The sequence below is a fragment of the Rattus rattus genome, chromosome 5 (assembly GCF_011064425.1).
Source record: "Rattus rattus isolate New Zealand chromosome 5, Rrattus_CSIRO_v1, whole genome shotgun sequence".
Taxonomy (NCBI): domain Eukaryota; kingdom Metazoa; phylum Chordata; class Mammalia; order Rodentia; family Muridae; genus Rattus; species Rattus rattus.
Genome location: NC_046158.1, coordinates 71,196,674 through 71,211,772, shown reverse-complemented (window position 1 = coordinate 71,211,772; position 15,099 = coordinate 71,196,674). Strand labels below are relative to the sequence as shown.

The 15,099-nt window shown below is 38.1% G+C and overlaps 1 protein-coding gene across 1 annotated transcript; it reads left to right on the top strand.

Annotated features, from left to right (window-relative positions):
• The first annotated feature begins 243 nt into the window (after positions 1-243).
• Positions 244-1,197, top strand: LOC116900460 (olfactory receptor 4A15-like). The gene has a single exon (XM_032902201.1). The coding sequence runs from the start codon at positions 250-252 to the stop codon at positions 1,195-1,197; it is 948 nt and encodes a 315-aa protein (XP_032758092.1). The 5' UTR covers positions 244-249.
• The last annotated feature ends 13,902 nt before the right edge of the window (positions 1,198-15,099 follow it).

Genomic DNA, 15,099 nt, shown 5'->3' with positions numbered 1-15,099 from the left:
CCACCAGTTGTATGTTTTTGTGTGAAATTCTGTCTTCTATAGAAAGAAGATTCTCTACTGAGGTTCGAGATAGGTACAAGTGTATGGATATAAAGATAAAAATCTAGGAAATACTTTGATACTATATCATGTGAGCAGTTAGCCAATAATAGAATTTTGGTCATGAAACTTAAGATCACTTCAAATTCAGCATCCACTCTGTCTGCAGGCTCTGGCATCTTTATGAGTTCAACACTCTCAGAAGAGCATATGGAAAAGAATAATGTGACTGAATTTATCCTTCTGGGCCTCACCCAGAACCCAGAGGGCCAAAAGATTCTGTTTGTCACATTCTTGCTCATCTACATTGTGACAGTAATGGGCAATCTGCTCATCATGGTGACCATCATGGCTAGTCAGTCCCTTGGCTCCCCTATGTACTTTTTCCTGGCTTATTTGTCATTTATAGATACTGTCTATTCTACTGCCATTGCTCCCAAAATGATTATTGACTTGCTCTATGAAACAAAGACCATCTCCTTCCGGGCTTGTATGACTCAAGTTTTTATAGATCATTTATTTGCTGGAGCTGAGGTCATTCTTCTGGTGGTGATGGCCTATGACCGCTATGTGGCCATTTGTAAGCCTCTTCATTATTTGACCGTCATGAATCGGCGTGTGTGTGTTCTCATGCTGTTGGGAGCCTGGATTGGTGGCCTTCTTCACTCACTAATTCAATTTATTTTCATTTATCAGCTCCCTTTCTGTGGTCCAAACATAATTGACAACTTTCTTTGTGACATTTATCCTTTGCTAAAACTAGCTTGCACCAATACTTACCTCATTGGGCTTTGTATGATCGCTAATGGAGGGGCAATTTGCACTGTCACATTCTTAATACTTTTAGTTTCTTATGGGGTCATTTTACACTCTCTAAAGGTACATAGTCTGGAAGGGAAGCGCAAAGCTTTGTACACATGTGCTTCCCACATTGCTGTGGTCATTTTATTCTTCGTTCCCTGTATCTTCTTGTTTGCCAGGCCTACATCCACATTTCCCATTGATAAGTGTGTGACTGTGGTTTTAACTTTAATTACTCCAATGTTGAACCCCTTAATCTACACCCTGAGGAATGCAGAAATGAAAAATGCCATGAGGAGACTTTGGACCACTAAAGTTTCTTTAGTAGGAGAAATGTATTCTTCCTGCAGAACATGACAATCATTCTTTCATGAAAAAAAGGAATAAATGCCTTGAAGCAATCCATTTACATTGTTATTCTCTTTTTTATTTATATTGTTTGTTCTTAAAGAATGATCTTGATTAATGTATAAATTAATTATGATTTAAAGAACAAGGTCATTGTATAGAGTTAATGCCAACTAATAGAAGATATTTTGATGGACTATAATTTTGTCTTTCCATATAATTTCAATTTCTAAATTTATTCTATGAACTTTGAATTTTGTTTTCTTGACAAGTTATAAAGTAATATATGATGTTTTGTTTTTAACATGTATTATAAAATGTTTTAATAAAACTAGTTGACATTGTTACCTCATCTTTTTGTGTGTTTCCTATTTCTAAAAGGGAAAAACATATTTATGTTTATATGCTATGATAAAGTTCAAAACAAAATATATTTTTGGAGAAATAGTTCTCTTTAGTCCAATGATCAAGTACAATTAGTTTCTAATTTGAGATTCAAAAATATTGTTTACAGTACCTAAAGAAATTATTTGATGCACATATGATTAATTAGAATATTTGTCCTATGAGTTTGACCTTTCATTTAATATCATAATCTCAAGATGGGTCAGTTTTCCTTCAAAGTGCATAATTTAGTTATTTTTGCTGCTGAATAAAATTTGCTATATGTCTGTATAACAGGTCTTCTTTATTTATTTCTCTGTTGCTAAACATCTGAGCCAACTACATCTCTTAGATGATGATTGTGTTATTTAACCAGTATGAATTATGCTTTGTTAAATACTGATATGCAAAGATATCTGGCATATTTGCTTTGGGTAAACACACAGGAGTTATATATAATATGTTAGTTCTAGTTATAGATTTTTGGGCAACATCCAAGTACTGAATTCAATCATGGCTGTGTTAATCTGCGTAACTCTCAGCAGCGTAGAAGCATCTGTCTCAGCATTGGTTAGTTTTATTTATTTTTTATTTTTTATTACTTTTATTTTTTCCATTCCAGTCATTACCACCCTCCTGGTCCACACTCCCATAGTTCTTTATCCCATTCCTCCTCCCCCTGTCTCCAAGACGGTATGCCTCCTTATCTGAAGAGGCCTCTCCCATTCCCAGGGGCCTCAAGTCTCTCCAGGGTTAGGCTCATCTTCTCCCACTGAGGCCAGAGCAGGCAGTCCTCTGCTGTATATGCGTCTCTCCCATTCTAGTCCCTTCCCCCCTCTGCCTCCAGTGATTGCTTTCTTCTCCCTCCCAAGTGGGATTGAAGCATTCTCATTTGGGCCCTTCTGCTTGTTAACCTTGAGTTCTGTGGATTGTTTCCTGATATTTTGTACTTATTTGGCTAATATTCACTTATTAGTGAGTATGTAGCCTTCATATCCTTTTGGGTCTGAGTTAACTCACTCAGGTTTGTAATTTCTAGTTCCACCAATTTGCCTGCAAAACTTAGGATGTCCTCATTCTTAATAGCTAAATAGTATTCTATCTTGTAAATGAACCACATTTTCTGTATCCATTCTTCTATTGTGGGACATATGGGTTGTTTCCAGCTTCTTGCTATCACACATAAGGCCACTGTGAACACAGTGGAGCATACTTGTGGTATAGTAGGGCATCTTTTGTGTCTATGGCTAATGGTGGTATAGCTTGGTCTTCAGGTAGACCTATTTCTAATTTTCTGAGGAACTTCCAGATCGAATTCCAGATTGATTGTATCAGTTTTCACTCCCACCAGCAATGGAGGAGTGTTCCACTTTCTACACATCCTAGCTAACATGTGCTGTCACCTGCAGTTTTGATTTTAGCCATTCTAATTGGTGTAAAGTTGAATCTCAGGGTCGCTTTTATTTGCAGTGCCTTGATGATTAAGGACTTTGAACATTTCTTTAAATACTGCTTCTTGGCCATTTGATATTCCAATATTATGAATTCTCTCTTTAGCTCTATACCCATTTTTTGACCAGGCTGTTTTTTTTTTTTATTGAGTTCTTTATATATTTTTGGGTATTAGCCCTCTGTCTGATGTGGGTTAGTGAAGATTTTTTTTTTTTTTGTATGTAGGTGGCCAATTTGTCCCATTGGCTGTGTCCTTTGCCTTACAGAAAGTTTTCAGTTTCATGAAGTCCCATGTATCAATTGCTGATATCAGAACCTTCACCACTGGAGTTCTGTTCAGGAAATCTGCAATTGCCCCTGACCCCCTGCGCCAATGAGTTCAGGGCTCTTTCCCACTTTCTCTCCTATTAGATTCAGTGTATCTGGTTTTATGTTGAGGTCTTTGATACAATTGGACAATAGTTTCATTTTTCTACTTACAGACTGCCTATTAGACCAGCACTATTTATTATAGATTTATTATTTCTTTTGTCCATTGTATATTTTTGGCTTCTTTGTCAAAGATCGAAAGTCAATAAGTATGTGGATTTATTTCATGGTCCTCAACTCAATTCCATTAATCACCCAGTCTGTTTCTGTACCAATACCATTTAGTTTTTATCAGTATTGCTCTGTAGTACAGCTTGAGGTCAGTGATGGATGATTACCCCAGAAGTTCTTTTATTTTTAAGAATAACTTTTGCTATACTGGGTTTTATGTTTTTGCATATGGAATTGAGAATTGCACTTTCCATGTCTGTGAATAATTGTGTTGGAATTTTAATAAGGATTGATTTGAATCTATAGAATGTTTTTTAGGAAGATGGCCATATTTATTTTGTGAATCTTACCAATCTATGAACATGGGAAATCTCTGCATTTTCTGAGGTCTTCTTGGGTTTCTTTCATCAGAAACTTGAAGTTCCTATAACAAATATCTTTCACTTGTTTGGTTAGAGTTACTCCAAACTATTTTATATCGTTTGTGACTATTGTCAAGGGTGTTATTTCATTATTTCTTTCTTCACCCATTTATCATTTGTAAAAGAATGATACTGATTAGGTTGAGTTAATTTAATTTAATTTTTAAAAATTTTTATTGGATATTTTATGTATTTACAGTAAAAATGTTAAACCCTTTTCCACCTCTCCCATTCTTCCTCCACTCTACTTCTATGAAGACGCTCCCAAAGCCACCCACAGACTCAAACCCACACACTCCCACTTCAACACACTGGTTTTACACTATGTTGGAGAAACAAGCCTTCACAGGAGAAGGGCTTCTCATATTGACTCAGGACAAGGTCTTAATCTACTACATATGTAGCTGGTGCCATGGGTCCCTCCACATGTACTCTGTAGTTGGTGTTGTAGTTCCCGGGAGCTCTGGGCTGTCTGGTTAGCTGATATTGTTTTTTCTTATGGGTTGCAAAGCCCTTCAGCTCCTTCTCTAACTCCTCCATTGGAGTTCCTGTGTTCAGTACAATAGTTAGCTGCAAGCATCCCCATCTGTATCAGTAAGGTCTCTCAGGAGACATCCAAATTAGGTTCCTGTTAGCAAGCACTTCTTTACATCAGCAATAGTGACTAGGTTTGGTGGATGCATATGAGATGAATCCCTAGGTGGGGCAGTCTCTGGATGACCTTTTCTTCAGTCACTGCTCCACTTCTGAATTTCCTCCTGTGAGTATTTTATTCCCCCTTCTAAGAAGGAATGAAGCACCCACATTTTGGTCTTCTTCTTCAAGAGTTTCATATGGTCCGTGAATTCTTTCTTGGTTATTCTGTGCTTTTGGGATAATACATGGGTTCTTTTGTTATTGGGTTAATTCACTCAGCATGTTTTCCAGTTCCATTCATTTTCCTAAGAATTTCATGTAGTCATTGTTTGTAAGAGCCAAGTAGTACTGCATCGTGTAAATGTACCACATTTTCTGTATCCATTTCTCTTTTGAAGGACTACTAGTTCTTTCCAGCATCTGTCTGCTATAAATAAGGCTGCTATAAACATAGTAGAGCATGTGTCCTTGTTATATGTCTGAGAATCTTTTGGGTGTATGCCCAGGAGTGGTATAGCTGGGTCCTCAGTTAGTACTATATCTAATTTTCTGAGAAATCACCAGACTGATTTCCAAAGTAGTAGTACCAGCTTGCAATCCCACCAAAAATGGAGGAGTGTTCCTCTTTTTCCACTTCATCTCTAGTATCTGCTGTCACCTGAGTTTTTGATCTTAGCCATTCTGACTGGTGTGTGATAGAATCTGAATGTTATTTTGATTTGCATTTTCCTGATGACTAAGGATGCTGAACATTTTTCTAGATGCTTCCCAGCCATTTGGTATTCCTCAGTTGAGAATTTGTCTCACTCTCTACCCCATTTTTAAACAGGGTTATTTGATTCTCTGGAGTCTTACTTCTTGAGTTTTTGTATATATTTGATATTAACTCTCTATCAGATGTATGATTATTACAGATCTTTTCCCAATCTGTTGGTTGCCATTTTATCCTATTGACAATAAATATCCTTTGCCTTATAAAAGGTTTGAAATTTTATGAGCTTCCATTTGTCAGCTCTTAGTCTTAGCCCATACGCCATTGATATTCTGTTCAGGAAAATTTACCCTGTGCCCTTATGTTCCAGGATCTTTCCCACTTTCTCTTCTATTAGGTTCAGGGTATCTTGTTTTACGTGGAGGTCTTTGATCCACTTGGACTTGAGCTTTGTACACGGGGATAAAAATGGTCTGATTTGCATTTTTATTGGATAATTTTTGTTTACATTTCAAATGTTATTCTCTTTCCCACTCTACAGTCCATAAGCCTCCATACTATCCCCTTTCCCTTCTTCTGTGAGGGTGCTCCCCCTCCTGAACTACTCCCCCTTCCTACCTCCCAGACCTGACATAACCTTACACTGGAGGGGGGTTGTCCAGCATTGGCAGGACCAAGGACTTCTGCTCTCATTGGTGACCCAAAAAGCCATATTCTATTATATTTTCAGCTGGAGCCATGGGTCTGTCCATGTCTTTGGATAATGGTTTAGTCTCTGGGAGTTCTGATTGGTTGGTATTGTTGTTCTTATGCGGTTGCAAGCCCCTTCAGCTCCTTCAATCCTTTCTCTGACTCCTCCAACTGGGACCTCATTCTCAGTTCAAAGGTTTACTGCTAGCATTTGCCTCTGTATTTGTCATGTTCTGGCTGAGGCTCTCACAAGACAGCTATATGAGACTCCCATCAGCATGCACTTCTTGGTTTCATCAATATTGTCTAGATTTGGTGGCTGTACATATACTGTCTCTGTGCCTTCTGGTCAGTCTGGCTAAGGGTTTATCTGTCTTATTGATTTTCACAAAGAACCAGTTCCTTGTTTTGTTGATTTTTTTGTATTCTTTTTATTTGTGCTTGATTGATTTTAGTTCTGATTTTTATTTTTTCCCGCTCTCTACTCCTCTTGGATGTATTTGCTTCTTTTTGTTCTTGAGTCTTCAGGTGCGCTATCAAGCTGTCAGTATATGCTCTCTCCAGTTTCTTTTTGAAGGTACTCTCATCTATGAGTTTTCCTCTTAGCACTGCTCTCTCTATATCCTATATGTCTGGGTATATTTTGCCTACATTTTGATTAAATTCTAAAAAGTCTTTTATTTCTTTATTTCTTCCTTGACCAAGTTATCATTGAGGAGAGTGTTGTTCAGCTTCCATGTATATGTTGACTTTCTGTTGTTTTTGTTTTCATTGAAGAGCATCTTTAGCCCATGGTGATCTGATAGGCATGGGATTATTTCATTCTTTTAGTATCTGTTCAGGCCTGTTTTGTGACCAATTATGTGGTCAGTTTTGGAGAAGGTACCATGAAGTGCTAAAGAGAAGGTATATTCTTTGGTTTTAGGATGAAACGTCCTAAAGATTTCTGTTAAATCCATTTGGTTCATAACTTCTTTTAGTTTCACTGTGTCTCTGTTTAGTTTGTCTTTCCATGATCTGCCCATTGATGAGATTGGGGTGTTAAAGTCTCCCACTATTATTGTGTGAGGTATAATATATGATCAATCTTTACTAAAGTTGCTTTATGAATGTGAGTGCCTTACCTTTGGAGGATAGATGTTCAGAACTAAGACTTCATCTTGGTAGAATTTTCCTTTGATGAGTATGAAGTGTCCTTCCTTATTCTTTTTATAACTTATGGTTAAAAGTCCATTTTATTTGATAGTAGAATGGCTACTCCAGCTTGCTTTTTGGCATTATTTGCTTGGAAAATTTTTTTCTAGCCTTTTATTCTGAGGTAGTGTCTGACTTTGTAACTGAGGTGTGTTTCCTGTATGCAGCAAAAAACCAGTTCCTGTTAAGTATCTTCTTTGTTAGTCTATGTCTTTTTATTGAGGAATAAAGTTCATTAATGTTAAGAGATATTAAGGGATATTGATTGTTGTTTCCTGGCTTTTTTGTTGTTGTTGTTGCTGTTGTTAGAGGTGGAATTATGTTTGTGTGGCTATCTTCTTTTGGATTTGAAAGAAGCTTATTTTTTTTCACGTTTTCTAGTGTATAGTTTCTTCCCCTCGCATTGCAGGTTTTCATCTATTACCCTTTGTAGTGCTGGATTTGTAGAAAGATATTGTGTAAATTTGGTTTTGTCATGGAATATTTTTGTTTCTTCATCTATGTTAACTGAGATTTTGCTGCATATAGAAGCCTGGGCTCACATTTGTTTTTTCATAGGGTCTGCATGACATCTGCCGAGGTTCTTCTAACTTTCATAGTCTCTGTCAAGAAGTCTGATGCAATTCTCATAGGTATGCCTTCATATGTCACTTGACCCTTTTACCTTACTGCTTTTAATATATATGTTGCATTTGGTGTTTTGATGGGTGGAATTTCTTTTCTGGTTTAATCTATTTGGAGTTTGTCTTCTTGTATATTCATGGGCATCTCTTTCTTTAGGTTAGGGGAGTTGTCTTCTACAATTTTGTTGAAAATATTTACTGGCCTTGTTGGGAATCTTTGCTCTCTTCTATACCTATTATCTTTAGGCTTGGTTTTCTCATTGTGTCCTGGATTTCCAGGATGTTTTGGGATAGGAGCTTTTTGCATTTTGCATTTTCCTTGACTGTTGTGTCAATGTTTTCTATAGTCTTCTGACCCTGAGATTCTCTCTTCAGTCTATTTTATTCTGTTATTGGTGTTTGCATCTGTGACTCTGGATCTCTTTCCTAGATTTTCTATCTATCTCTAGGGTTGTCTCTCTTTTGAATTTCTTTATTGTTTCTACTTCCAGTTTTGGATCCTCACTTACTGTAGAGGTTCAGGCTTCATATAGCATCAGACTAGTCAACTGGAAGCAGGGATATCTGGAAGGCACATAATAAATATACACAGCCTAATTTTTTTGTAAACACGTACATGCAATTTTTTCAAGGCTTAAAGTTATTTCTCACTCTCTCTCTCTCTCTCTCTCTCTCTCTCTCTCTCTCTCTCTCTCTCTCTCTCCTGCTTGCTTTCTCGCAGCTTGAGGCTACACATACTCTGCATTCTCTTGTACACTATACTTTTCTCTTTTTCCCTTTTCTTTTCTTGAACTCCCACACTCATACACACCTAGGTTTGTTACCCTTACACTCTTACATACAGTCTCCATACACACCTCACACATATCTCATACATACCACATGCACTCTTCTTTCACTCACACAACAATCTTCATATATTCCTCACATTCCCTCTTCACTCACTCTTCTCATGCTCTTCTCATGCTCTTTCATTCATTCTTCACTTGCTCCCTTGCTCGCTTCCTAGTCTTTCTCTTGACCCAGTCTTTTATTTGTAATCCAAATGCAGGGAGAAAAAAAGACATTGTATAATCGTCGCCAAATCAAATTCAAAAGAATAACCACATCCCACAAAGAATTAAGAATTACAATTTTTCTCCAAAGTTTCAAGATTCCCCTATATTAGGTCTGTAGCAAAAATAATAATCGCAAACTTATCATTATCTAGACTTCAACTTTTGGCATATTATACTTCAGAGCTTAGCGTTCTAGGGTCAGCTCCTTGTATTTTCCTGTGATGTTCTAATGATAAATGATGTGGGCAAGGCTGCCAGGCAGTGGTGGGAGAGAATCAATTAACCGTTAACTCAGTAGTTCCACTAGCTTTCTGTTCCTTTACATTGCACACAATGACTATCCTAAGAATTTCAGTATTTGCCCTACTTTTACTAGTATGTAATTTTATGCTTTCTATACTTCCTTATCCAGGAACCACTCTCAAATGTTATGCAAAACTTATTTCATAACTTCAATAACTTTTTCCATTCTTAGCATTCCAATGTTGGCTCTAAATCATTTTCCAATAATTTCTTCAAAATCACTTTGTAAGTCAAGCATTAATCTAGAACTACCATTGTGCAGTTATTACATTGTTTCCAAGATGACAACACACAGCATGCACCTGGGCCATTAGAGCTGTGCTGTGCTGTGCCGCTATGCCTTAATTTCCAATTGTTTAAGAATCATCTAATTTCATAGAATTCACAAGAGCAGAAGGAGAAAGAAGTAGGAAAGTCAGATATAATAGAATAATTATGCACACCAAGGCCAACTGAAAAGCAGTCACACACAGAAATGAAATCTATACAGTCGTTATCCAGGGCTAAGGTTAGGAGAAATGGGAACAACTGCTTTTTACAAAGAGCTGCTGCAGGCTACTGAGATGTCTCCATCCTGGCCTACTGCAGGCAGCCTCTTTTTTCAGATGGTGTGTCCCCTGGTGGGTTGGGTCTCCTGTTTCTCAGGGTCCCAGAAGAAGCCACACCCCCTCTTTTTTTTTATAAGGAGCTGGTGCTGGCTTCTGAGATGTCTCCATCATGGCCTACTACTGGCAGTCCCTATTATGGTATGCTGTCCTCAGCAAATTCCTTCACCTGTTTGGTTGTGTTTTCTTGTAATTCTTTAAGGGATTTTTATGTTTCCTCTTTCAGGGCTTCTACATGTTTACTTGTGTTCTTCTGTATTTCTTTAAGGGAGTTGTTTATGCCCTTCTTAAAGTCCTCTATCATCATCATGAGGGTGATTTGAATCCAAATCTTGCTTTTCCCATGTGTTGGGATATCCAGTTTTTGCTGTGGTGGGAGAACTGGCTTCTGATGATGCCAAGTAGTTTTGGTTTCTGTTGCTTAGGTTCTTGTGCTTGCATCTTGCCATCTGGTTATCTAGGATGTTAGTTGGTCTTTCTGTCTCTTGTCCCTCCTTTGGGCCTGTGACCCTGTGATCTTAGGAGTACACTCACTCCTGTGAGACCAGCTCTCTCTGGGCAGGTTTTGGGTTCAGAGGCCTATGGGACAACCTTAGTTCTTTGAGTTAATTTTATATCTGCCCACTTTACTGAAGTTGTTTATCAGATGTAAGAAGTTCTCTAGTAGAATTTTTGTGGGTGCTTATGTACACTATCATATCATCTGCAAATAGCTATACCTTTCCTCCTTTTTTTTTTCAAAATTTTTACCTTCCTTAATCTCTTTCTTTTTTCCTTTTATTCTAGCTAGAACTTCCAGTATTATATTGAATATATATAGAGGGAGAGTAGGCAGCATTTTCTTGTCCCTTGTTTTAGTGGGATTACTTCAAAGTATCTCTCCATTTAATTTGATTTTGGCTCTTGGTTTGTTGAATATTACCTTTATTATGGTTAGGTACAGGGCCTCAATTTCTGAACTCTCCAATACTTTTGACATGAGGGGTGTTGTATTTTGTCAAATGCTTTTTAAGTGTCTAATGAGAAGATCATTTCTCTTTGAGTTTGTTTATATATTAGATTAATTTAATGGGTTTTCCTATATTGAACTATACCTGTATCCCTGGGATGAACCCTATTTGATCATGTTAAATGATCATTTTGATGTTTTATTGGGTTCAGGTTCTGAGAATTTTATTGAGTAATTTTACATAGCTATTCATAAGTGAAATTGGTCTGAAGTTCTCCTTTGTTGGGTCTTTGTGTGGTTTAGGTATCAGTCTCTGCTCCAAACTTTGTCTCTGTATCTCTTCCTATGAGTATTTATGTGGTCTGTGGATTGTATCTTGGGTAATTTGAGCTTTTGGGCTAATATCCACTTCTTAGTGAGTGCATACTATGTGTGTTTTTCTGTGAGTTTTTTGAGAAACCACCAGACTGATTTCCAGAGTGGTTGCACCAGCTTGCAATACCATCAACAATGAAGGAGTGTTCTTTCTCCACATCCTCACCAGCATCTGCCGTTACCCAAGGGTTTGATCTTAGCCATTTTGACTGTTGTGTGGTAGAATCTCAGGGTTGTTTTGATTTCACTGATGACTAAAAATGTTGAACATTTCTTTAGGTATTTCTCAACCATTTTGTATTTCTCAGTTGAGAATTCTCTGTTTCTCTCTGCAAGTCATTATTTTTCTTTGATTGGATATTTTATTATTTACATTTTATATGTTATGCCCTTTCCCAGTTTCCCCTCCAGAAACCTGCTATCCCATCTGCCCTCCCCCTGCTTCTATGAAGGTGCTCTCACACCCACCCACCCACTCCTTCCTAGCTCCCCTTCATGACATTCCTCTATACTGGGGCATGGGTCCTTCCATTGATGCCAAACAAGGTCATCTTCTGCTACATATGCAGTTGGAGCCATGGGTCACTCCATGTGTATTATTTGGTTTGTGGTTTATTCTTTGGGAGCTCTGGGGCATCTGATTGGTTGATATTGTTGTTCTCATTATGGAGTTGTAAACTCCTTCAGCTCCTTCAGTCCATCCTCTAACACCTCCATCAGGGAACCCTTTCTCAGTTCAATGGTTGTATGTGAACATCAACCTCTGCATTTGTCAGGCTCTGGCAGGCCTCTCTGGAAACAGCTGTATCAGGCTACTGCAAGCATGCACTTCTTGGCATCTGCAATATTGTCTGTGTTTGTTGTCTATATATGGGTGGATCCCCAGGTGGGGCAGTCTCTAGATGGACTTTCCTTCAATCTCTGATCTAATCTTTGTCACTGTATTTCTTCCCATGAGTAATTTTGTTCCATCTTCTAAGAATGTCTGAAGCATCCACATTTTGTTCTTCCTTCTTCTTGAGCTTCATGTGATCTGTGAATTGTATCTTGGGAATTCCGAGCTTTGGGGCTAATATCCACTTATCAGTGAGTGCATACCATGTGCATTTTTCTGTGATAGGGTTACCTCACTCAGGACAATATTTTCTAGTTCTATCCATTTGCCTACGAATTTAATGAAATTGTTTTTAATAGCCGAGTAGTACTCCATTATGTAAATGTATCACATTTTCTGTATCCATTCCTCTGTTCTGGGACATCTGGGTTCTTTCCAGCTTCTGACTATTATATATAAGGTTGCTATGAACATAGTGCAGCATGTGTCCTTGTTATATGTTGGAATATCTTTAGGGTATATGGCTAGGAGTAGTATAGTTAGGAAACTCCAGACTGATTTCCAGAGTGGTTGTACCAGCTTGCAATCTCATTAACAATGGAGGCATATTCCTCTTTTTCCACATCCTTGCCAGCATCTGATGTCACCTGAGATTTTGATCTTAGTCATTTTTACTGGTGTAAGGTGGAATCTCAGAGTTGCTTTGATTTGCATTTCCCTGATGACTAAGGATGTTGAACATTTCTTTAGTTGCTTTTCAGCCACTTGATATTCCTCAATTTATAATCATTTGTGTAGCTCTGAAGCCCTTTTAATTAATTAATTAATTTTATTTATTTATTTATTTATTTTTATTAACTTGAGTATTTCTTATTTACATTTCGAGTGTTATTCCTTTCCCGGTTTCTGGCAAACACCCCCTAATCCCTCCCCCCTGTCCCTTCTTCATGGGTGTTTCCTCCCCCATCCTCCCCCATTGCCCGCCTCCCCCAACCTTCTAGTTCACTGGGGGTTCAGTCTTAGCAGGACCCAGGGCTTCCCCTTCCACTGCTGCTCTTAGTAGGATATTCATTGCTTCTTATGAGGTCAGAGTCCAGGGTCAGTCCATGTATAGTCTTTAGGTAGTGGCTTAGTCCCTGGAAGCTCTGGTTGCTTGGCATTGTTGTTCATAAGGGGTCTCGAGTCCCTTCGAGCTCTTCCAGTTCTTTCTCTGATTCCTTCAATGGGGGTCCTATTCTCAGTTCAGTGGTTTGCTGCTGGCATTTGCCTCTGTATTTGCTGTATTCTGGCTGTGTCTCTCAGGAGAGATCTACATCTGGCTCCTGTCGGCAGGCACTTCTTTTTTTCATCCATCTTGTCTAATTGGGTGGCTGTATATGTATGGGCCATGTGGGGCAGGCTCTGAATGGGTGTTCCTTCTGTGTCTGTTTTAATCTTTGCCTCTCTATTCCCTGCCAAGGGTATTCTTGTTCCCCTTTTAAAGAAGGAGTGAAGCATTCACATTTTGATCATCCATCTTGAGTTTCATGTGTTCTAAGCATCTAGGGTAATTCAAACATTTGGGCTAATAGCCACTTATCAATGAGTGCATACTATGTGTGTTTTTCTGTGATTGGGTTACCTCACTCAGGATGATATTTTCCAGTTCCAACCATTTGCCTATGAATTTCATAAAGTCATTGTTTTTGATAGCTGAATAATATTCCATTGTGTAGATGTACATTTTCTGTATCCATTCCTATGTAGAAGGGCATCTGGGTTCTTTCCAGCTTCTGGCTATTATAAATAAGGCTGCTATGAACATAGTGGAGCATGTGTCTTTTTTATATGTTGGGGCATCTTGTGGGTATATGCCCAAGAGAGATATAGCTGGATCCTCAGGCAGTTCAATGTCCAGTTTTCTGAGGAACCTCCAGACTGATTTCCAGAATGGTTGATCTTAGCCATTCTCACTGGTGTGCGGTGAAATCTCAGGGTTGTTTTGATTTGCATTTCCCTCATGACTAAAGATGTTGAACATTTCTTTAGGTGTTTCTCAGCCATTCGGCATTCCTCAGCTGTGAATTCTTTGTTTAGTTCTGAACCCCATTTTTTAATAGGGTTATTTGGGAGTCTAACTTCTTGAGTTCTTTGTATATATTGGATATTATCCCTCTATCTGATGTAGGATTGGTAAAGATCTTTTTGCAATTTGTTGGTTGTTGTTTTGTCCTAATGACAGTGTCCTTTGCCTTACAGAAGTTTTGCAGTTTTATGAGATCCCATTTGTCGATTCTTGATCTTAGAGCATAAGCCATTGGTGTTTTGTTCAGGAAATTTTTCCAGTGCCCATGTGTATGAGATGCTGCCCTAGTTTTTCTTCTATTAGTTTGAGTGTATCTGGTTTGGTGTGGAGGTCCTTGATCCACTTGGACTTAAGCTTTGTACAGGGTGATAAGCATAGATCGATCTGCATTCTTCTACATGTTGACCTCCAGTTGAACCAGCACCATTTGCTGAAAATGCTATCTTTTTCCATTGGATGGTTTTGGCTCCTTTGTCAAAAATCAAGTGCCCATAGGTGTGTGGGTTCATTTCTGGATCCTCAATTCTGGTCCAGTGGTTGATCTGTCTGTCTCTGTACCAATACCATGCAGTTTTTATCACTATTGCTCTGTAATACTGCTTGAGTTCAGGGATAGTGATTCCCCCTGAAGTCCTTTTATTGTTGAGGATAGTTTTAGTTATCCTGGGATTTTTGTTATTCCAGATGAATTTTCAAATTGTTCTATCTAACTCTTTGAAGAAATGGATTTGTATTTTGATGGGGATTGCATTGAATCTGTAGATCGCTTTTGGTAAAATGGCCATTTTTACTATATTAATCCTGCCAATCCATGAGCATGGGAGATCTTTCCATCTTATGCGGTCTTCTTCAATTTCTTTCTTCAGAGTCTTGAAGTTCTTATTGTACAGATCTTTTACTTGCTTGGTTAAAGTCTCACCAAGGTACTTTATAATGTTTGGGTCTATTATGAAGGGTGTCGTTTCCTTAATTTCTTTCTTGGCTTGTTTCTCTTTTGTGTAGAGGAAGGCTACTGATTTATTTGAGTTAATTTTATACCCAGCCACTTGGCTGAAGTTGTTTTTCAGC

Excerpts from the sequence above, each read along its gene's own strand:
- LOC116900460 (XM_032902201.1), top strand. The coding sequence starts at position 250 with ATGGAAAAGAATAATGTGACTGAATTTATCCTTCTGGGCCTCACCCAG.